The following is a 16325-nucleotide window of genomic DNA, read 5'->3' as shown; positions in this document are numbered from 1 at the left end:
TGTAATGTCATACCCAAGAAGACTCGATACAGTAATCACTGCCAAAGGTGCTTCAACAAAGTACTGAGTAAAGGGTCTGAGTACTTATGTAAATATGATATTTCAGTTTTTTATAAATGAGCAAAAATGTCTCAACCTGAATTTGCTTTGTCATTATGGGGTATTGTGTGTAGACTGATGAAGGGGGGGGAAATGTCATCAATTTTAGAATAAGACTAACGTAACAAAATGTGGAAAAGGTCAAGGGGTCTGAATACATTCTGAAAGCACTGTATGTAAATATATTTATTTGTATCAACACAGCCACACGAGCAGACTGAGCATTTCAATGGCAAAAGGATGCTCGGGGAAATAAATTATACACAATATATTTAGAGTTATTTTTATGAAATAAACACAATGATGGAAAAAATAATCATTAAAAAAAGACTGCATGGGGGCTTTAAGCATTCCGAAGGAAAATGGAACCTAAACAAATTGGCCCTTGATATTCCACACCACATTGTAGATGCATGCTGGCGCATAGGCAATAGTGTGGTGTCTGTAGTGACTTAGGAACAGGACATATCCTCCTGACCAATAAATACCTTTACATCCAATAAATAATATCTGAATGACATAAGTGGGTATCTTGATTCCTGATGAAAATGTGTTAATACATGGAGCTTTACACAACTGCATCTGCTTGGTAACAGGGCCAGCATACTGTCTCCACTCATAGTAAAGGCTTGCCTGTTGGACCAGACGGGCGAATTGGAAATCCAAATCACCTGCCTGGTCCACCAGGCAAAGAATAGGCCTTTCCATTTCATAGTGCTTATTATTAAAAAGGTCAATATAAAGCTACGATCAGGGATATAGCCTCACTGAATTTAGAGCAGTATAACCTGACTGCAGTGCCTTCTATGTGTCCAAACTATTACAGTTCACTGCACTGTCATGCAGTTTTTTTGTAAGCATTGGTCATACTCAATCACAAAACGTACCTATAAAAAGTGAGAAATTGTCCATAAATCTGTCCCACAATCATTAATACTAGCTACATTGTTTAGTATTTTATTTAGCTACTGGGAAATATCCATTTAAAAAAAGGTCCCATGAGCACAAACGTGAAGTTCATAGGAGCAGACCAAAATTGGTGTCAAATGAAAGCTAAGCCTGTATTTTTTTTAAATGAAGGTGTATATAATTATTTTCTACCATTTTCCACAAAGGCTTTGATTTCTGGTGAAACAGATGGAAAATGGGTCTTAGAAAACACCTAGCAGATAAAAGTTACTAGAAATACATCAAAACACAATGTTGAAGACCCCTGTTAATATCAATAAGTAGATTTAGTTTTGCAGAAATGATTTGCCTACTGTAAGTTTAAGAAATATTGCCTAGTGTCTTGTCATTCTGTTACCAAAAACCCACATACAGTGCCTTCAGAAAGTTTTTACACCCCTCAACTTTTCCACATTTTGTTGTGTTACAACCTGAATTTAAAATGGATTAAATTGAGATGTTTTGTCAAATAAATTAAAAACTGAAATGTCTTGAGTCAATAAGTATTCAACCCCTTTGTTATGGCAAGCCTAAATAAGTTCAGGAGTACACATTTGCTTAACAAGTCACATAAGTTGCGTGGCCTCACTGTGTGCAATAGTGTTCAACATGATTTTTGAATGACTACCTCATCTCTGTACCCTACACATACAATTATCTGTAAGGTCCCTCAGTCGAGCAGTGAATTTCAACCACAAAGACCAGGAAGGTTTACCAATGCCTCACAAAGGGCACCTATTGGTAGATGGGTAAAAAAAAAAGCAGACATTGAAGGTTCCTGTGAGCATGGTAAAGTTATTAGTTACACTTTGGATGGTGTATCAATACACCGAGTCACTACAAAATTACAGGTGTCCTTCCCAACTCAGTTGCCGTAGAGGAAAGAAACCACTCAGGGATTTCACCATGAGGCCAAAACAGTTCCTGAATTTAATGGCTGTGATAGGAGAACACTGAGGATGGATCAACAACATTGTAGTTACTCCACAATATTAACCTACATGACCGAGTGAAAAGAAGGAAGCCTGTAGAGAATAAAAAATATTCCAAAACATGCATCCTGTTTGCAACAAGGCACTAAAGTAATACTGCAAAAAACATGGCAAAGCAATTCACTTTTTGTCCTGAATAGTGTTATGTTTGGGACAAATCCAATACAAACACATGACTGAGTACCACTCTCCATTTTTCCAAGCACAGTTGTGGATGCATCACGTTATGGGTATGCTTGTAATCATTAAGGACTGGGGAGTTTTTCCGGATAAAAAAAACAAAATGAAGCTCTTAGAGCCTTAAAGTATCAGCATGCTTCAGTTCGGCTGGCGCCTAGCCAAAGTCGGCTAGCTGAACCGAACAAGTGTGCTCGCACACTCCTTTAAAAGACATTTGCTTGAAAAACTAGAAAAAAGCATCAGTAGAACGGTTTGTTTCACTTTGTCATTATGGGGTATTGTGTGTAGATTGGTGAGAAAAAAAAAGCTATTTAACCCATTTTGAATTCAGGCTGTAACACAACGTGGAATAAGTCAAGGGGTATGAAAACTTTCTGAAGGCACTGTATCTTTAATATAATGAAAGTTAACCGAATTAACAAGTAGGTAGACCTACCAATTAATTCATGTTTTTACTGATAACAATTTTGTTTAGGATGTATTTAGTGATTCAAACACAAACATAATTCTGTTACCAAATCAGTAATAGAATGTAAAAAAAATCTAGAACAGAATAACTGCAATTGAACTGCAATAGGAATTCATTGTAGTCAAAAACCACTGTTGGCTCCCCTGCTACTGTCCTCCCTTCTACTGGCATACTGTTATGTTCAGCTCATAATTGTTTTCTTCCTCTTTCTGTTGCATGGTGGTCAAAGCACGACAGTGTGAAAGTCTGGACAAACCCCTCCTCTCTCTCCCCCAGTCTCTCTAGTTAATGTCACATCTCCCGGCTCTTACTGACACCTACCCGTGAGCAGTGTTGGGGTCGTTACTAAAAATAAAGTAATAGATTACCAAATTACTTCTTTCAATAACAAATTACTTGATTTATTACTCCCTGGGAAAAGTAATTAGTTACACTCCTCATTATATTACTTTTGCGTTACACCCCAAAACGTTGCATCCTCACTCAATGTTAACAATGTCAACGTTACGTAGGCCTATACACAAACGCAAGTAGCCTAATAATGACAGATTCTACCATGGATAAGGGCAGCATTTTCTCTACTACATACCCCGCTACAAGTTTGTTTAGCTCTCCCTGAGTTACAGCCGGTCCTAAATGACTAAAATCAAACTTTGGTTGTTTGGATGAGGTAGGCCTACAGTCATCTTCAGAAGCAGTGGTCAGGTCTCGGGGTCTTTCGCTACGGGTCTTGTGTTGGCATTTTGCCTTTTCCGGTGCTACAAGAAATTGTGTTTCTAGCAGTGAAGAGGTTTCTTACCTGGGCACAGTTTTCATTTTACAGTTATTTTTGTCATTTTGTCTTACCAAATCAAAGTAATGGGAGTATATCTACACTGAGAAAGTCAACGTTACGCCATTTTTCATCTCCCTCACTAATGCAGTAAGTAGTAGTGCGTGCGTAAACAGGAACTTGGTGAGAGGACGAAAGCAATTAGAATCTGGGGTGGGTGGGGATTTCTAAAATATTGCACAAACAGAGAGGAAATAATAAATCACATATTTATTTGGATCAATAACTGTAATAGGAAGAAAATTATCAAATGTAAAAACCTATTTCTTTGATCAGTAACTGTAATTTTACTACTCAAATTGGAACAGTAACTCCTTTATAATACTTGTTACAGTAATAACATTTACTTTTTGCAGTAAAGCATTACATTTGGAATGCGTTACCCCCAACACTGCGCATTATCCCCCTCTTTCCATTTACTGTAACCAGGGGTGTAATCATTAGTCCAAACAGGCCAAATTTGTTTCGTTCCGCTGTTTCCATTTAATCTAAGCAACACAATTGAAAAAAAATCACCATCAAAATCAGTCTGTTTAAGCTAGAGATATCAGGGCTGCGTCTCAATCCACTGCATCTGCCTACGTCGGCCTTCTGCATCTGCAGTGGAAGGTGGCCGAGCTACAACTGTGTTTGTTAGACCATGAGACATCCCGAAAATCGGTCTTCATGAAAACCTCTGTAGCTTCCGGACTAATATGACCCCACGATGTAACAAACACTGCTTTCATCAAGACCCCCACAAGTGTCACGGGACTCTGAAGGTAACCCGGTACAGTTATTATTATTTTTTAAGTAATGGAATCATGGAGGTAGTTTTGTGCCCCCCCCAAAATAGCAGTTTAATGAGTCCAAAAAATTCATGCGCTTTCTTATATCTCCTAGACATAGGATAGACACTTCAAAACATTGGGTATCCTGGAAGGATATTGACCTCATTCCGTCAGTATAGGATGCCTGGTTATTCTTTAAAAGTGCTTTTCTCACCATCTTAAATAAGCATGCACCAATCAAAAAAAGTAGAACCAGGAACAGATATAGCCCTTGGTTCACTCCAGACCTGACTGCCCTTAACCAGCACAAAAATATCTTGTGGCGTACTGCATTAGCATCGAATAGCCCCCGCGATATGCAACTTTTCAGGGAAGTTAGGAACCAATATACACAGGCAGTTAAACAGCCACCACTAACATTTAGTGGCTGCTGCCAACATACTGACTCAACTCCAGCCACTTTAATAATGGGAATTGATGGAAATGTAAGTACAAATGTATCACTAGCCACTTTAAACAATGCCACTTAATATAATGTTTACATACCCTACATTACTCATCTCATATGTATATGTATATACTGTACTCTATATCATCTACTGCATCTTGCCATCTTTATGTAATACATGTATCACTAGCCACTTTAAACAATGCCACTTCTATATGTTTACATACCCTACATTACTCATCTCATATGTATATACGGTACTCTATACCATCTACTGCATCTTGCCTATGCCGTTCTGTACCATCACTCATTCATATCTTTATGTACATATTCTTTATCCCTTTACACTTATGTGTGTATAAGGTAGTGGTTGTGGAATTGTTAGGTTAGATTACTCGTTGGTTATTACTGCATTGTCGGAACTAGAAGGACAAGCATTTCGCTACACTCGCATTAACATCTGCTAACCATGTGTATGTGACAAATCAAATTTGATTTGAGTTAGGAAAGCTAAGGCTAGCTTTTTCAAATAGGAATTTGCATCCTGTAGCACAAACTCCAAAAAGTTCTGGGACACTGTAAAGTCCATGGAGAATAAGAGCACCTCCACCCAGCTGCCTACTGCACTGAGGCTAGGAAACACTGTCACCACCGATAAATCCACGATAATTGATAATTTCAATAAGCATTTTTCTACGGCTGGCCATGCTTTCCACCTGGCTACCCCGGTCAACAGCCCTGCACCCCCCCACAGCAACTTGCCCAAGCCCCCCCCCATTTCTCCTTCACCGAAATAGCTGATGTTCTGAAAGAGTTGCAAAATCTGGACCCCTACAAATCTGCTGGGCTAGACAATCTGGACCCTCTCGTTCTAAAATGATCCGCCGCAATTGTTGCAACCCCTATTACTAGCCTGTTCAACCTCTCTTTCGTATCATCTGAGATCCACAAAGATTGGAAAGCTGCTGCGGTCATCCCCCTCTTCAAAGGAGGAGACACTAGACCCAAACTGTTACAGACCTATATCTATCCTACCCTGTCTTTCTAAGGTCTTCGAAAGCCAAGTTAACAAACAGATCACCGCCCATTTTGAATCCCACCGTACCTTCCCCACTATGCAATCTGGTTTCCGAGCTGGTCAAGGGTGCACCTCGGACACGCTCAAGGTCCTAAACGATATCATAACCGCCATCGATAAAAGACAATACTGTGCAGCCATATTCATTGACCTGGCCAAGGCTTTCGACTCTGTCAATCACCACATTTTTATCGGCAGACTCAATAGCCTTGGTTTCTCAAATGACTGCCTCGCCTGGTTCACCAACTACTTCTCAAACAGAGTTCAGTGTGTCAAATCGGAGGGCCTGTTTTCCGGACCTCTGGCAGTCTCAATGGGGGTGCCACAGGGTTCAATTCTCAGGCCGACACTTTTCTCTGTATACATCAATGATGTCGCTCTTGCTGCTGGTGATTCTCTGATCCACCTCTATGCAGATGACACCATTCTGTATACTTCTGGCCCTTCTTTGGACACTGTTAACTAACTTCCAGATGAGCTTCAATGCCATACAACTCTCCTTCCGTGGCCTCCAACTGCTCTTAAATGCAAGTAAAAATATAAGTAAAATAAATGCATGCTCTTCAAACCGATCGCTGCCCACACCTGCCGCCCGTCCTGCATCACTACTCTGGACGGTTCTGACTTAGAATATGTGGACAACTACAAATACCCCCTAGGTGTCTGGTTAGCTGTAAACTCTCCTTCCAGACTCACATTAAGCATCTCCAATCCAAAATTAAATCTAGAATCGGCTTCCTATTTCGCAAAAAAGCATCCTTCACTCATGCTGCCAAACATACCCTTGTAAAAGTGACTATCCTACCGATCCTCTACTTCGGCGATGTCATTTACAAAACACTACTCAGCAAATTGGATGCAGTCTATCACAGTGCCATCCGTTTTGTCACCCAAAGCCCCATATACTACCCACACTGCAACCTGTATGCTCTCGTTGGCTGGCCCTTGCTTCATATTCGTTGCCAAACCCACTGCTCCAGGTCATCTATAAGTCTCTGCTAGGTAAAGCCCCGCCTTAGCTCACTGGTCACCATAACAGCACCCACCCGTAGCACACGCTCCAGCAGGTATATTTCACTGGTCACCCCAAGCCAAATCCTCCTTTGGCCTCCTTTCCTTCCAGTTATCTGCTGCCAATGACTGAAACAAATTGCAAAAAATCACTGAAGCTGGAGACTCATATCTCCCTCACTAACTTAAGCATCAGCTGTCAGAGCAGCTCACAGATCATTGCACCTCTTACATAACCAATCTATCTGTACAATAGCCCATCCAACTACCTCATCCCCATATTGTTATTTATTTTTTGCTCCTTTGCACCCAGTATCTCTACTTGCACATCTATCACTTCAGTGTTTAATTGCTAAATTGTAATTACTTCGCCACTACGCGCCTATTTATTGCCTAACCTCCCTAATCTTACCTCATTTGCACACACTGTACATAGATCTTTCTATTGTGTTATTGACTGTACGTTTGTTTATGTGTAACTCTGTGTTGTTGTTTGTCACACTGCTTTGCTTTATCTTGGCCAGGTCGCAGTTGTAAATGAGAACTTGTTCTCAACTGTCCTACCTGGTTAAATAAAGGTGAAATAAAATAAAAAATGATTCCTAGGAATTGCTTTGCCATTTATGAACGTGTATTCAATGCGTTTCTATGGGCTATCGTAGTAAAGGCCAAATTCAATATTTTATTTTAAAATATATATATTTATTTTGGGGGATACCTACAGGCGTCCTTAACTTCTCTATGATAGGGGGCAGCATTTTCACGTTTGGATGAAAAGCTTGCCCAGAGTAAACTGCCTCCTACTCAGTCCCAGATGCTAATATATGCATAATATTATTAGTATGGGATAGAAAACACTCTGAAGTTTCTAAAACTGGTTGAATCATGTCTGTGACTATAACAGAACTTATTTGTCAGGCAAAACCCAGAGGACAAACCATTCCGTTTTTTTAGTTTTTTGATGTCACTCTGTTCAATGAGTTTTCATTGGGATCCAGATTTCTAAGGGACCTTCCTGCAGTTCCTATCGCTTCCACTGGATGTCAACAGTCTTTAGAAATTGGTTGAGGTTTTTCCTTTGAGAAATGAAGAAGTAGCCATGTTCAGAATGAGGCTCCAGTGAAGTTGTACTGTTTGTTAGAGGCGCGTGACCAGAAAGCATGCTACACATTGTTTTCCTCCGGTATTGAACACAGATCATCCCATCTTAAATTTTATCGATTATTTACGTTAAAAAATACCTAAAGTTGTATTACAAAAGTAGTTTGAAATGTTTGGACAAAGCTTACAGGTAACTTTTGAGATATTTTGTAGTCACGTTGTGCAAGTTGGAACCGGTGTTTTTCTGGATCAAACGCACCAAATAAATGTACATTTTGGATATATATCGACGGAATTAATCTAACAAAAGGACCATTTGTGATGTTTATGGGACAATTGGAGTGCCAACAGAAGAAGCTCGTCAAAGGCATGAATTTATATCTTTATTTCTGCGTTTTGTGTCGCGCCGGGAGGGTTGAAATATGATGGTCTGTGATTGTTAGCTGGGGTGCTATCCTCAGATAATAGCATTGTTTGCTTTCGCCGTAAAGTATTTTTGAAATCTGACACGTTGGCTGGATTCACAACAAGTGTAGCTTTAATTGGGTATATTTGAATGTGTGATTTCATGAAAGTTACATTTTTATAGTAATTTATTTGAATTTGGCGCTCTGCATTTTCACTGGATGTTGGCCAAGTGGGACGCTACGTCCCACATATCCCAGAGAGTTACAATTCAAAATGAAATAACTAGATGATCCATGGTATGACCATCTTAAAACAATTCCATATGTTAGCTTAGTAAACTTTTAAAAAATGATTTTTGTTGGCATTCTTTTAACTTCTTATGGCTGCAGGGGCAGTATTAAGTATCTTGGATGAAAGGTGCACAGAGGTGCCCAGAGTAAACAGCCTGCTCCTCAGTCATAGTTGCTAATATATGCATATTATTATTAGTATTGGATAGAAAGCAATCTGAAGTTCTTAAAACTGTTTGAATTAGTCTGTGGGTATAACGTCCCTGATGTACTGGCCTGTCTCCTGGTAGCGCATCCATGCTCTGGACACTACGCTGACGACACAGCAAACCTTCTTGCCACAGCTCGCATTGATGTGCCATCCTGGATGAGCTGCACTACCTGAGCCACTTGTGTGGGTTGTAGACTCCGTCTCATGCTACCACTAGAGTGAAAGCACCGCCAGCATTCAAAAGTGACCAAAAACATCCCAGGAAGCATAGGAACTGAGAAGTGGTCTGTGGTCACCACCTGCAGAACCACTCCTTTATTGGGGGTGTCTTGCTAATTGCCTATAATTTCCACCTTTTGTCTATTCCATTTGCACAACAGCATGTGAAATTTATGTCAATCAGTGTTGCTTCCTAAGTGGACAGTTTGATTTCACAGAAGTGTGATTGACTTGGAGTTACATTGTGTTGTTTAAGTGTTCCCTTTATTTTTTTGAGCAGTGTATATCCAATAATGTCCAAACGGAGCATTTCTTCATGTCTATCTAACGCAGAACAAGACATCACATTCCCTCTGCGCATGGCCAAGAACTGGAAATCTGCCTGACCTGTCACTCCAAAGGCTCTCATCAGGTCCCACATGAAGCTATATGCTTCATTCCACGTTCTACTGCCTGTTGACATCTAGTGAAGGCTTATGAAGTGCATACAGATCCATAAATATAAGACAATTGAATAGGCGATGCCTTTCACAGCGACCCATTTCAGAATTTTCACTTCCTGTTTGGAAGTTTGCCTGCATTATGAGTTCTGTTTTACTCACAGATATAATTCAAACAGTTTTAGAAACTTCAGAGTGTTTTCTATCCAATAGTAATAATAATTTGCATATCATATGATCTAGGACAGAGTACGAGGCCGTTTAATTTGTGCACAAATTCATCCAAAAGTGAAAATGTCGCCCCCTAACCCTATTAACATATGTTCTCATGTTATTTGAGACTAAATTGATTTTATTTATGTATTATATTAAGTTCAAATAAAAGTGTTCATTGTTCATTCAGTATTGTTGCAATTGTCATCATTACAAAAATGTGTGCGTGTGTATGATATTTATATATATATTCTTTTTTTAATCGTCCGATTAATCGGTATCGGCTTTTTTTGCCCTCCAATAATCGGTATCGGTGTTGAAAAATCATAAATCGGTCGACCTCTAGTACATACCCCAACCAGAAGCCATGGATTACACGCAGCATCCGCACTGAGCAAAAGGGTAGAGCTGCCGCATTCAAGGAACAGGACTCTAACCTGGAAGCTTATAAGAAATTCCGCTATGCCCTCCGACGAACAATCAAACACGCAAAGCTTCAATACAGGACTAAGATCGAGTCGTACTACACCGGCTCTGACGCTCGTTGGATGTGGCAGGGCTTGCAAACCATTACAGACTACAAAGGGAAGCAAAACCGAGAGCTGCCCAGTGACACGAGCCTACCAGACGAGCTAAACTACTTCTATGCTCGCTTCGAGGCAAATAACTCTGAAACATGCATGAGAGCACCAGCTGTTCCCGGAAGACTGTGTGATCATGCTCTCTGTAGCCGATGTGAGTAAGACCTTAAAACAGGTCAACATTCACAAGGCCGCAGGGCCAGACGGATTACAAGGACGTGTACTGCGAGCATAAGCTGACCAACCGGCAAGTGTCTTCACTGACATTTTCAACCTCTCCCTGTCCGAGTCTGTAATACCAACATGTTTTAAGCAGACCACCATAGTCCCTGTGCCCAAGAACACTGAGGTAACCTGCCTAAATGACTACCGACCCGTAGCACTCACGTCTGTAGCCATGAAATGCTTTGAAAGGCTGGTCATGGCTCACATCAACACCATCATCCCAGAAACCCTAGACTCACTCCAATTTGAATACCACCCCAACAGTGCCACAGATGATGCAATCTCTATTGCACTTCACACTGCCCTTTCCCACCTGGACAAAAAGAACACCTATGTGAGAATGCTATTCATTGACTACAGCTCAGCGTTCAACACCATAGTGCCCTCAAAGCTCATCAATAAGCTAAGGACCCTGGGACTAAACACCTCCCTCTGCAACTGAATCCTGGACTTCCTGATGGGCCACCCCCAGGTGGTAAGGGTAGGTAACAACACATCCGCCACGCTGATCCTCAACACAGGGGCCCCCCAGGGGTGAGTGCTCAGTCCCCTCCTGTACTTCCTGTTCACTCATGACTGCACGGCCAGGCACGACTCCAACACCATCATTAAATTTGCCGATGACACAACAGTGGTAGTAGGCCTGATCACCGACAACGACAAGACAGCCTATAGGGAGGAGGTCAGAGACCTGGCCGTGTGGTGCCAGGACAACAACCTATTTCTCAATGTGATCAAGACAAAGGAGAGGATTCTGGACTACAGGAAAAAGAGGACCGAGCACGCCCCCATTCTCATCGACAGGGCTGCAGTAGAGCAGGTTGAGAGCTTCAAGCTCCTTGGTGTCCACATCACCAACAAACTAACATGGTCCAAGCACACCAAGACAGTCATGGAGAGGGCACGACAAACCTATTCCCCCTCAGGAGATTGAGATGATTTGGCATGGGTCCTCAGATCCTCAAAAGGTTCTACAGCTGCACCCTCGAGAGCATCCTGACTGGTTGCATCACTGCCTGGTATGGCAACTGCTCGGCCTCCGACCGCAAGGCACTACAGAGGGTAGTGCGAACGGCCCAGTACATCACTGGGGGCAAGCTTCCTGCCATCCAGGACCTCTATACCAGGGGGTGTCAGAGGAAGGCCCTAAAAAGACTCCAGCCACCCTAGTCATAGACTGTTCTCTCTGCTACCACACGGCAAGCGGTACCAGAACACCAAGTCTAGGTCTAAGAGGCTTCTAAACAGCTTCCACCCCCAAGCCATAAAACTCCTGAACATCTAGTCTCACCCCCTCTATACACCAGTGCTACTCTCTGTTGTCATCTATGCATAGTCACTTTAATAACTCTACATGTACATACTACCTCAACTAACCGGTGGCCCCGCACATTGACTCTGTATCGGTACCCCACTGTATATAGTCTCGCTATTGTTATTTTACTGCTGCTCTTTAATTACTTGTTACTTTTATCACTTATCCATATATTTTTTTAAACTGCATTGTTGGTTAGGGGCTTGTAAGTAAGCATTTCACTGTAAGGTCTGCACCTGTTGTATTAGGCACATGTGACTAATACAATGAGGTTATATAAAGTTTTCCTTAAAAAAAACTTCTGGGCCTCCCGGGTGGTGCAGTGGTCTTAGGCACTGCATCGCAGTGCTAGCTGTGCCACCAGTGATTCTGGGTCCGAGCCCAGGCTCTGTCGCAGCCGGCCGCGACCAGGCGGCCCATGGGGCGGCGCACAATCGGCCCAGCGTCGTCCGGGTTAGGGAGGGTTTGGCCGGCAGGGATATCTTTGTCTCTTCGCGCACTAGCGACGCTGGGCGCAGTTCACGCTGACCAGGTCGCCAGGTGTTTCCTCCAACTCATTGGTGCGGCTGGCTTCCGGGTTGGATGTGCATTGTGTCAAGAAGCAGTGCGGCTTGGTTGGGTTGTGTTTCGGAGGATGCATGGCTCTCGACCTTCGCTTCTCCCGAGTCCGTATGGGAGTTGCAGCAATGAGACAAGACTAACTACTACCAATTGGATACCACGAAATTGGGGAGAAAAAGAGGGTTACAAAAAATACAAATATTTTTTTTTAAACTTCTGTATGGAGGATATAGTAGGGAAAATAAATAACTGACTTTGGATGACAACATTGTTTGCAACACTAGGGCTAATTTCCTAAAGACGTTAAATCCGCTTTGTGTTTTGTTGCCTTGCCAAGATACTAACGAGAATCGCGATACTGGTTTCGTCCAGGCCCTAGTGTGAACAGCAGGCACAACGATTTCCACTAGTTCCCACAGCCACAAAGTCCAAATTGGCTATAACATAAAAATGTATAAAAGCTCAAATGCGATTTTTGGGGTTAATTTACAATGAGGCATAAGGTTAGCAGTGTGATTAGGTTTAAAATAAAAAAATTATAAGTGACGTAGAAATATGGGGGGTTTATGACTTTGTGGCTGTGGTAACTAGTGACGACCAGGCACAACTCCGATAGTGTTTTTCTCAAAGTTACCGAGATGTCACGTGTCCTACTTATATCAGTACACTCATAACAACTTGATCATTATGCAATTTATTTTTGATCAAATAAGCCTGTATATATATTGTTTGTTCTCCAAACGCTACACACATTGTCCTCCAACCAAAAACTCCTTGCTTGGTGAGCGATTTCCTTTGTTAAAACGCCACCTGCTGGAGAAGACAGATTTTGGGCCCAATTATAGAGAGCAATAGTAATGCAGTCTTTGTATGCACTAACCCGCCATGGTTCGTTGGACAAAGCCTATAGTAGAAAATGAATAACGTTTTGTAGGGTTTTTGGATAAACGCCGAAAATAAGGTCCGTGATAAGGAGATCTTATGCGTTTTGTTATACAAGACCAGTGTAGGCACATTTGCTATTTAACGCAACAGCTTGACAAAACCATTAGTAGAGTTGAAAATGCGATGGTATCACATTGAACTTTAGTTTTGTATTCAGTACATGATAACTTAAGAGAAAAAGTACATTGTGTGCATTGTCATCACACTGATTTTTATCAGCAACAAGTCAGTTTGGAAAATTAGCATATTTTCTTTATGCGGATTTTAGAATATTCACATGAAAATCTGTTCCCCATTGGATGGAAACCTAGCTACTGATAAAACAATTTCCACATGTTTACAGTGTTCGTTACATCAGCTGTTGTACAATATGATACAACAACAAAAAAATCACAGGGAACACACAATTTTGACTGCACTGGGCCTTTAAAGGGAAAAAAGTCGGAGTATCAGCGTCACTCTGTTACGGTGGAATTGCCCTACTATATCCTCCATGACAACGTTCCATGGAGGATTAACATTTACCATTCATTCATTAATCTGCAAAGTTGTCGTCACGGGACCCCCTCAGTAAGAAAGTATTCTGTCCATAACTTTTCACTTTTGATTCAAGTGTAAACACTTAATTTTTCCAGTTACTTAACAAAAGTTGGAGTTAGGCAGTGGTAAAGTACAAATCAAACAAAAACACTACTGCATGGAAATGTAGGCCTATACATTATTGCATACAAAGTAAAGGATATTATGAAGACGCTTACAATAATTTTGCATCATTATTATAGTCAAGGTCTGCAGAACTTGGTCTAGCATTGTGCTATGGCTAAAACTTGCGCTACTCTCGTAAAAAAAACACATTGTTTAATGCGATGGAAAAGTTGTTCGTTTACTTCGAAAAGGAAATTAGCAACCATACCTTCTTATGCTATATGTCAAATATCCAATTTTGTAGTGCGTAGAACAACTTATTTGCATGTCCATATCAACATTCATCCACGTTTTCCAGAAGTTGTAGAAGTATTGCTTCTTTACGTACCTTGAAGAGGGACGTCGCAACGGGAATGGGCCATGGTATCAGTCCCCGAAAGTAGGGCCGACACTTTGAGTGAGTTTACGATCTTTTGCATAAATTAAACTATCTCCCCTACAACGGATATGCTTTAATAAAATGGTATTTTAATATAATTTAATTATTCTAAAATATCAAATTAATATACAAGAAGAAGTTAAAAAAGTTAATGCACCCCCAAATCTCCAAACTATTGGGATATCCCATTCCTTTAGTTTTTTTTTCTTAAGAACTTCGACTCTCAATCACATCAAAGAGCAATTTACCGACAGTGATCAGATCCTCAGTGTAATTAATTCCAGCTGTTGGTTTCACATATTTTCAAATATATATAATAGAGTGGCGACTACGTGGTAAAGTTATACCCACAAATGTACGGTGACTGACTGTGTGTGGAGTGTGGACTGCTTGAAGCCCCAGTGAGTGAGTGCATTAAACCAGAATGCCTACTGTAGCCTACAAACGCTAGGTGTCAGGAGTGCATTGCTTATTACTTTTTGCAGTTTGGTAAAGCACATTGAATACTTTATATCAACATGTAATGTGCTTCCAAATATCCAATATCCACCCAATTCATGTAAATGTCTGATCTTGGTGTTGATATGCCGTATCTGCGATGACTGACTAACTGTACTGTTCCTCTCTAACTTTAAGCATCAGCTGTCAGAGCAGTTTACCGATCACTGTACCTGTACACAGCCAATCTGTAAATAGCCCACCCGACTGTACACAGCCAATCTGTAAATAGCCCACCCGACTGTACACAGCCAATCTGTAAATAGCCCACCCGACTGTACACAGCCAATCTGTAAATAGCACACCCGACTGTACACAGCCAATCTGTAAATAGCACACCCGACTGTACACAGCCAATCTGTAAATAGCCCACCCGACTACCTCATCCCTGTATGTTTTGTTTATTCCATGTGTAACTCTGTGTTGTTGTATGTGTCGAATTGCTATGCTTTATCTTGGCCAGGTCGCAGTTGCAAATGAGAACTTGTTCTCAACTAGCCTACGTGGTTAAATACAGGTGAAATTAAAAATTAAAAAATAAATCCCCATTTTGTTATTTATCCTCTTGCTCTTTTGCACCCCAGTATCTCTACTTGCACATCATCATCTGCACATCTATCACTCCAGTGTTAATGCTAAATTGTAATTATTTCGCCTCTATGGCTTTTTATTGCCTACCTCTCTCCTCTTCTACATTTGCACACACTGTACATAGATTTTTCTATTGTGTTATTGACTGTACGTTTGTTTCTGTGTAACTCTGTGTTGTTGTTTTTGTCGCACTGCTTTGCTTTGTCTTGGCCAGGTCGCAGTTGTAAATGAGAACTTGTTCTCAACTGGCCTACCTGGTTAAATAAAGGTGAAATAAAAATAAATGCAAATTACAGTGAAGGAAATGCTACAAAACCACAGGCTGCCACTGCCATGTGATCACTGTTTTGAGGTGCTGGCTGTTTTCTCACTATCTGCACTCTCCCTTTAGAGGGTAAGCTAGGTCAAGTTTATTTTCTCATCTTTTGATTTTCTCTGCCCACAGAATTTAAGTTAACACATCCTATGCACTACTACCATTGAGTGTAGGCTAAAACGTCTATCTGGATATCATCTATCAATCATCAGATGTTCAGTTTGCAATGGTCTTATTGAAGGACCACCTAGGCCTGATGATTACGCATCAAACGTCAACCTCCAGTAAGGTTAACTCAAACAGGTTTCACAACCATTCTCATTGTGAGCAACTGAGTGTACACCAGGTGCCAACGGGTCACAGATAAGGCTATGAGAAAACGACACAATGTTTGTTCTCATCACTGCTCGCGTAGAGAGCACAAACGGAAACTGACTGATGCCTCTCACCCTGTCACCTAAAGCGGTGCCTGGCAGTGAGATTAAAGGGTCACGGATCAT

The 16325-nt window shown here is 41.2% G+C and overlaps 1 protein-coding gene across 4 annotated transcripts in view; it reads right to left on the bottom strand.

Annotated features, from left to right (window-relative positions):
• Positions 1-14464, bottom strand: part of LOC111965246 (innate immunity activator protein) — a 40489-nt gene extending 26025 nt beyond the window's left edge. For 3 of the 4 annotated variants that reach the window (XM_023989328.2, XM_070444041.1, XM_070444044.1), the window contains exon 1: positions 14250-14361. Coding sequence is in view for 2 of the 4 variants with exons in the window: in XM_070444041.1 (XP_070300142.1) it covers positions 14250-14326 (77 nt within the window). In the remaining 2 variants the exon portion in view is untranslated. The other variant, XM_023989334.2, reaches the window with a different exon arrangement.
• Between the last annotated feature and the right edge of the window lie 1861 nt (positions 14465-16325).

The sequence above is a fragment of the Salvelinus sp. IW2-2015 genome, linkage group LG1 (assembly GCF_002910315.2).
Source record: "Salvelinus sp. IW2-2015 linkage group LG1, ASM291031v2, whole genome shotgun sequence".
Taxonomy (NCBI): domain Eukaryota; kingdom Metazoa; phylum Chordata; class Actinopteri; order Salmoniformes; family Salmonidae; genus Salvelinus; species Salvelinus sp. IW2-2015.
Note: the sequence above shows the minus strand (reverse complement) of the source record. Positions and strands in the feature narration are given on the sequence as shown.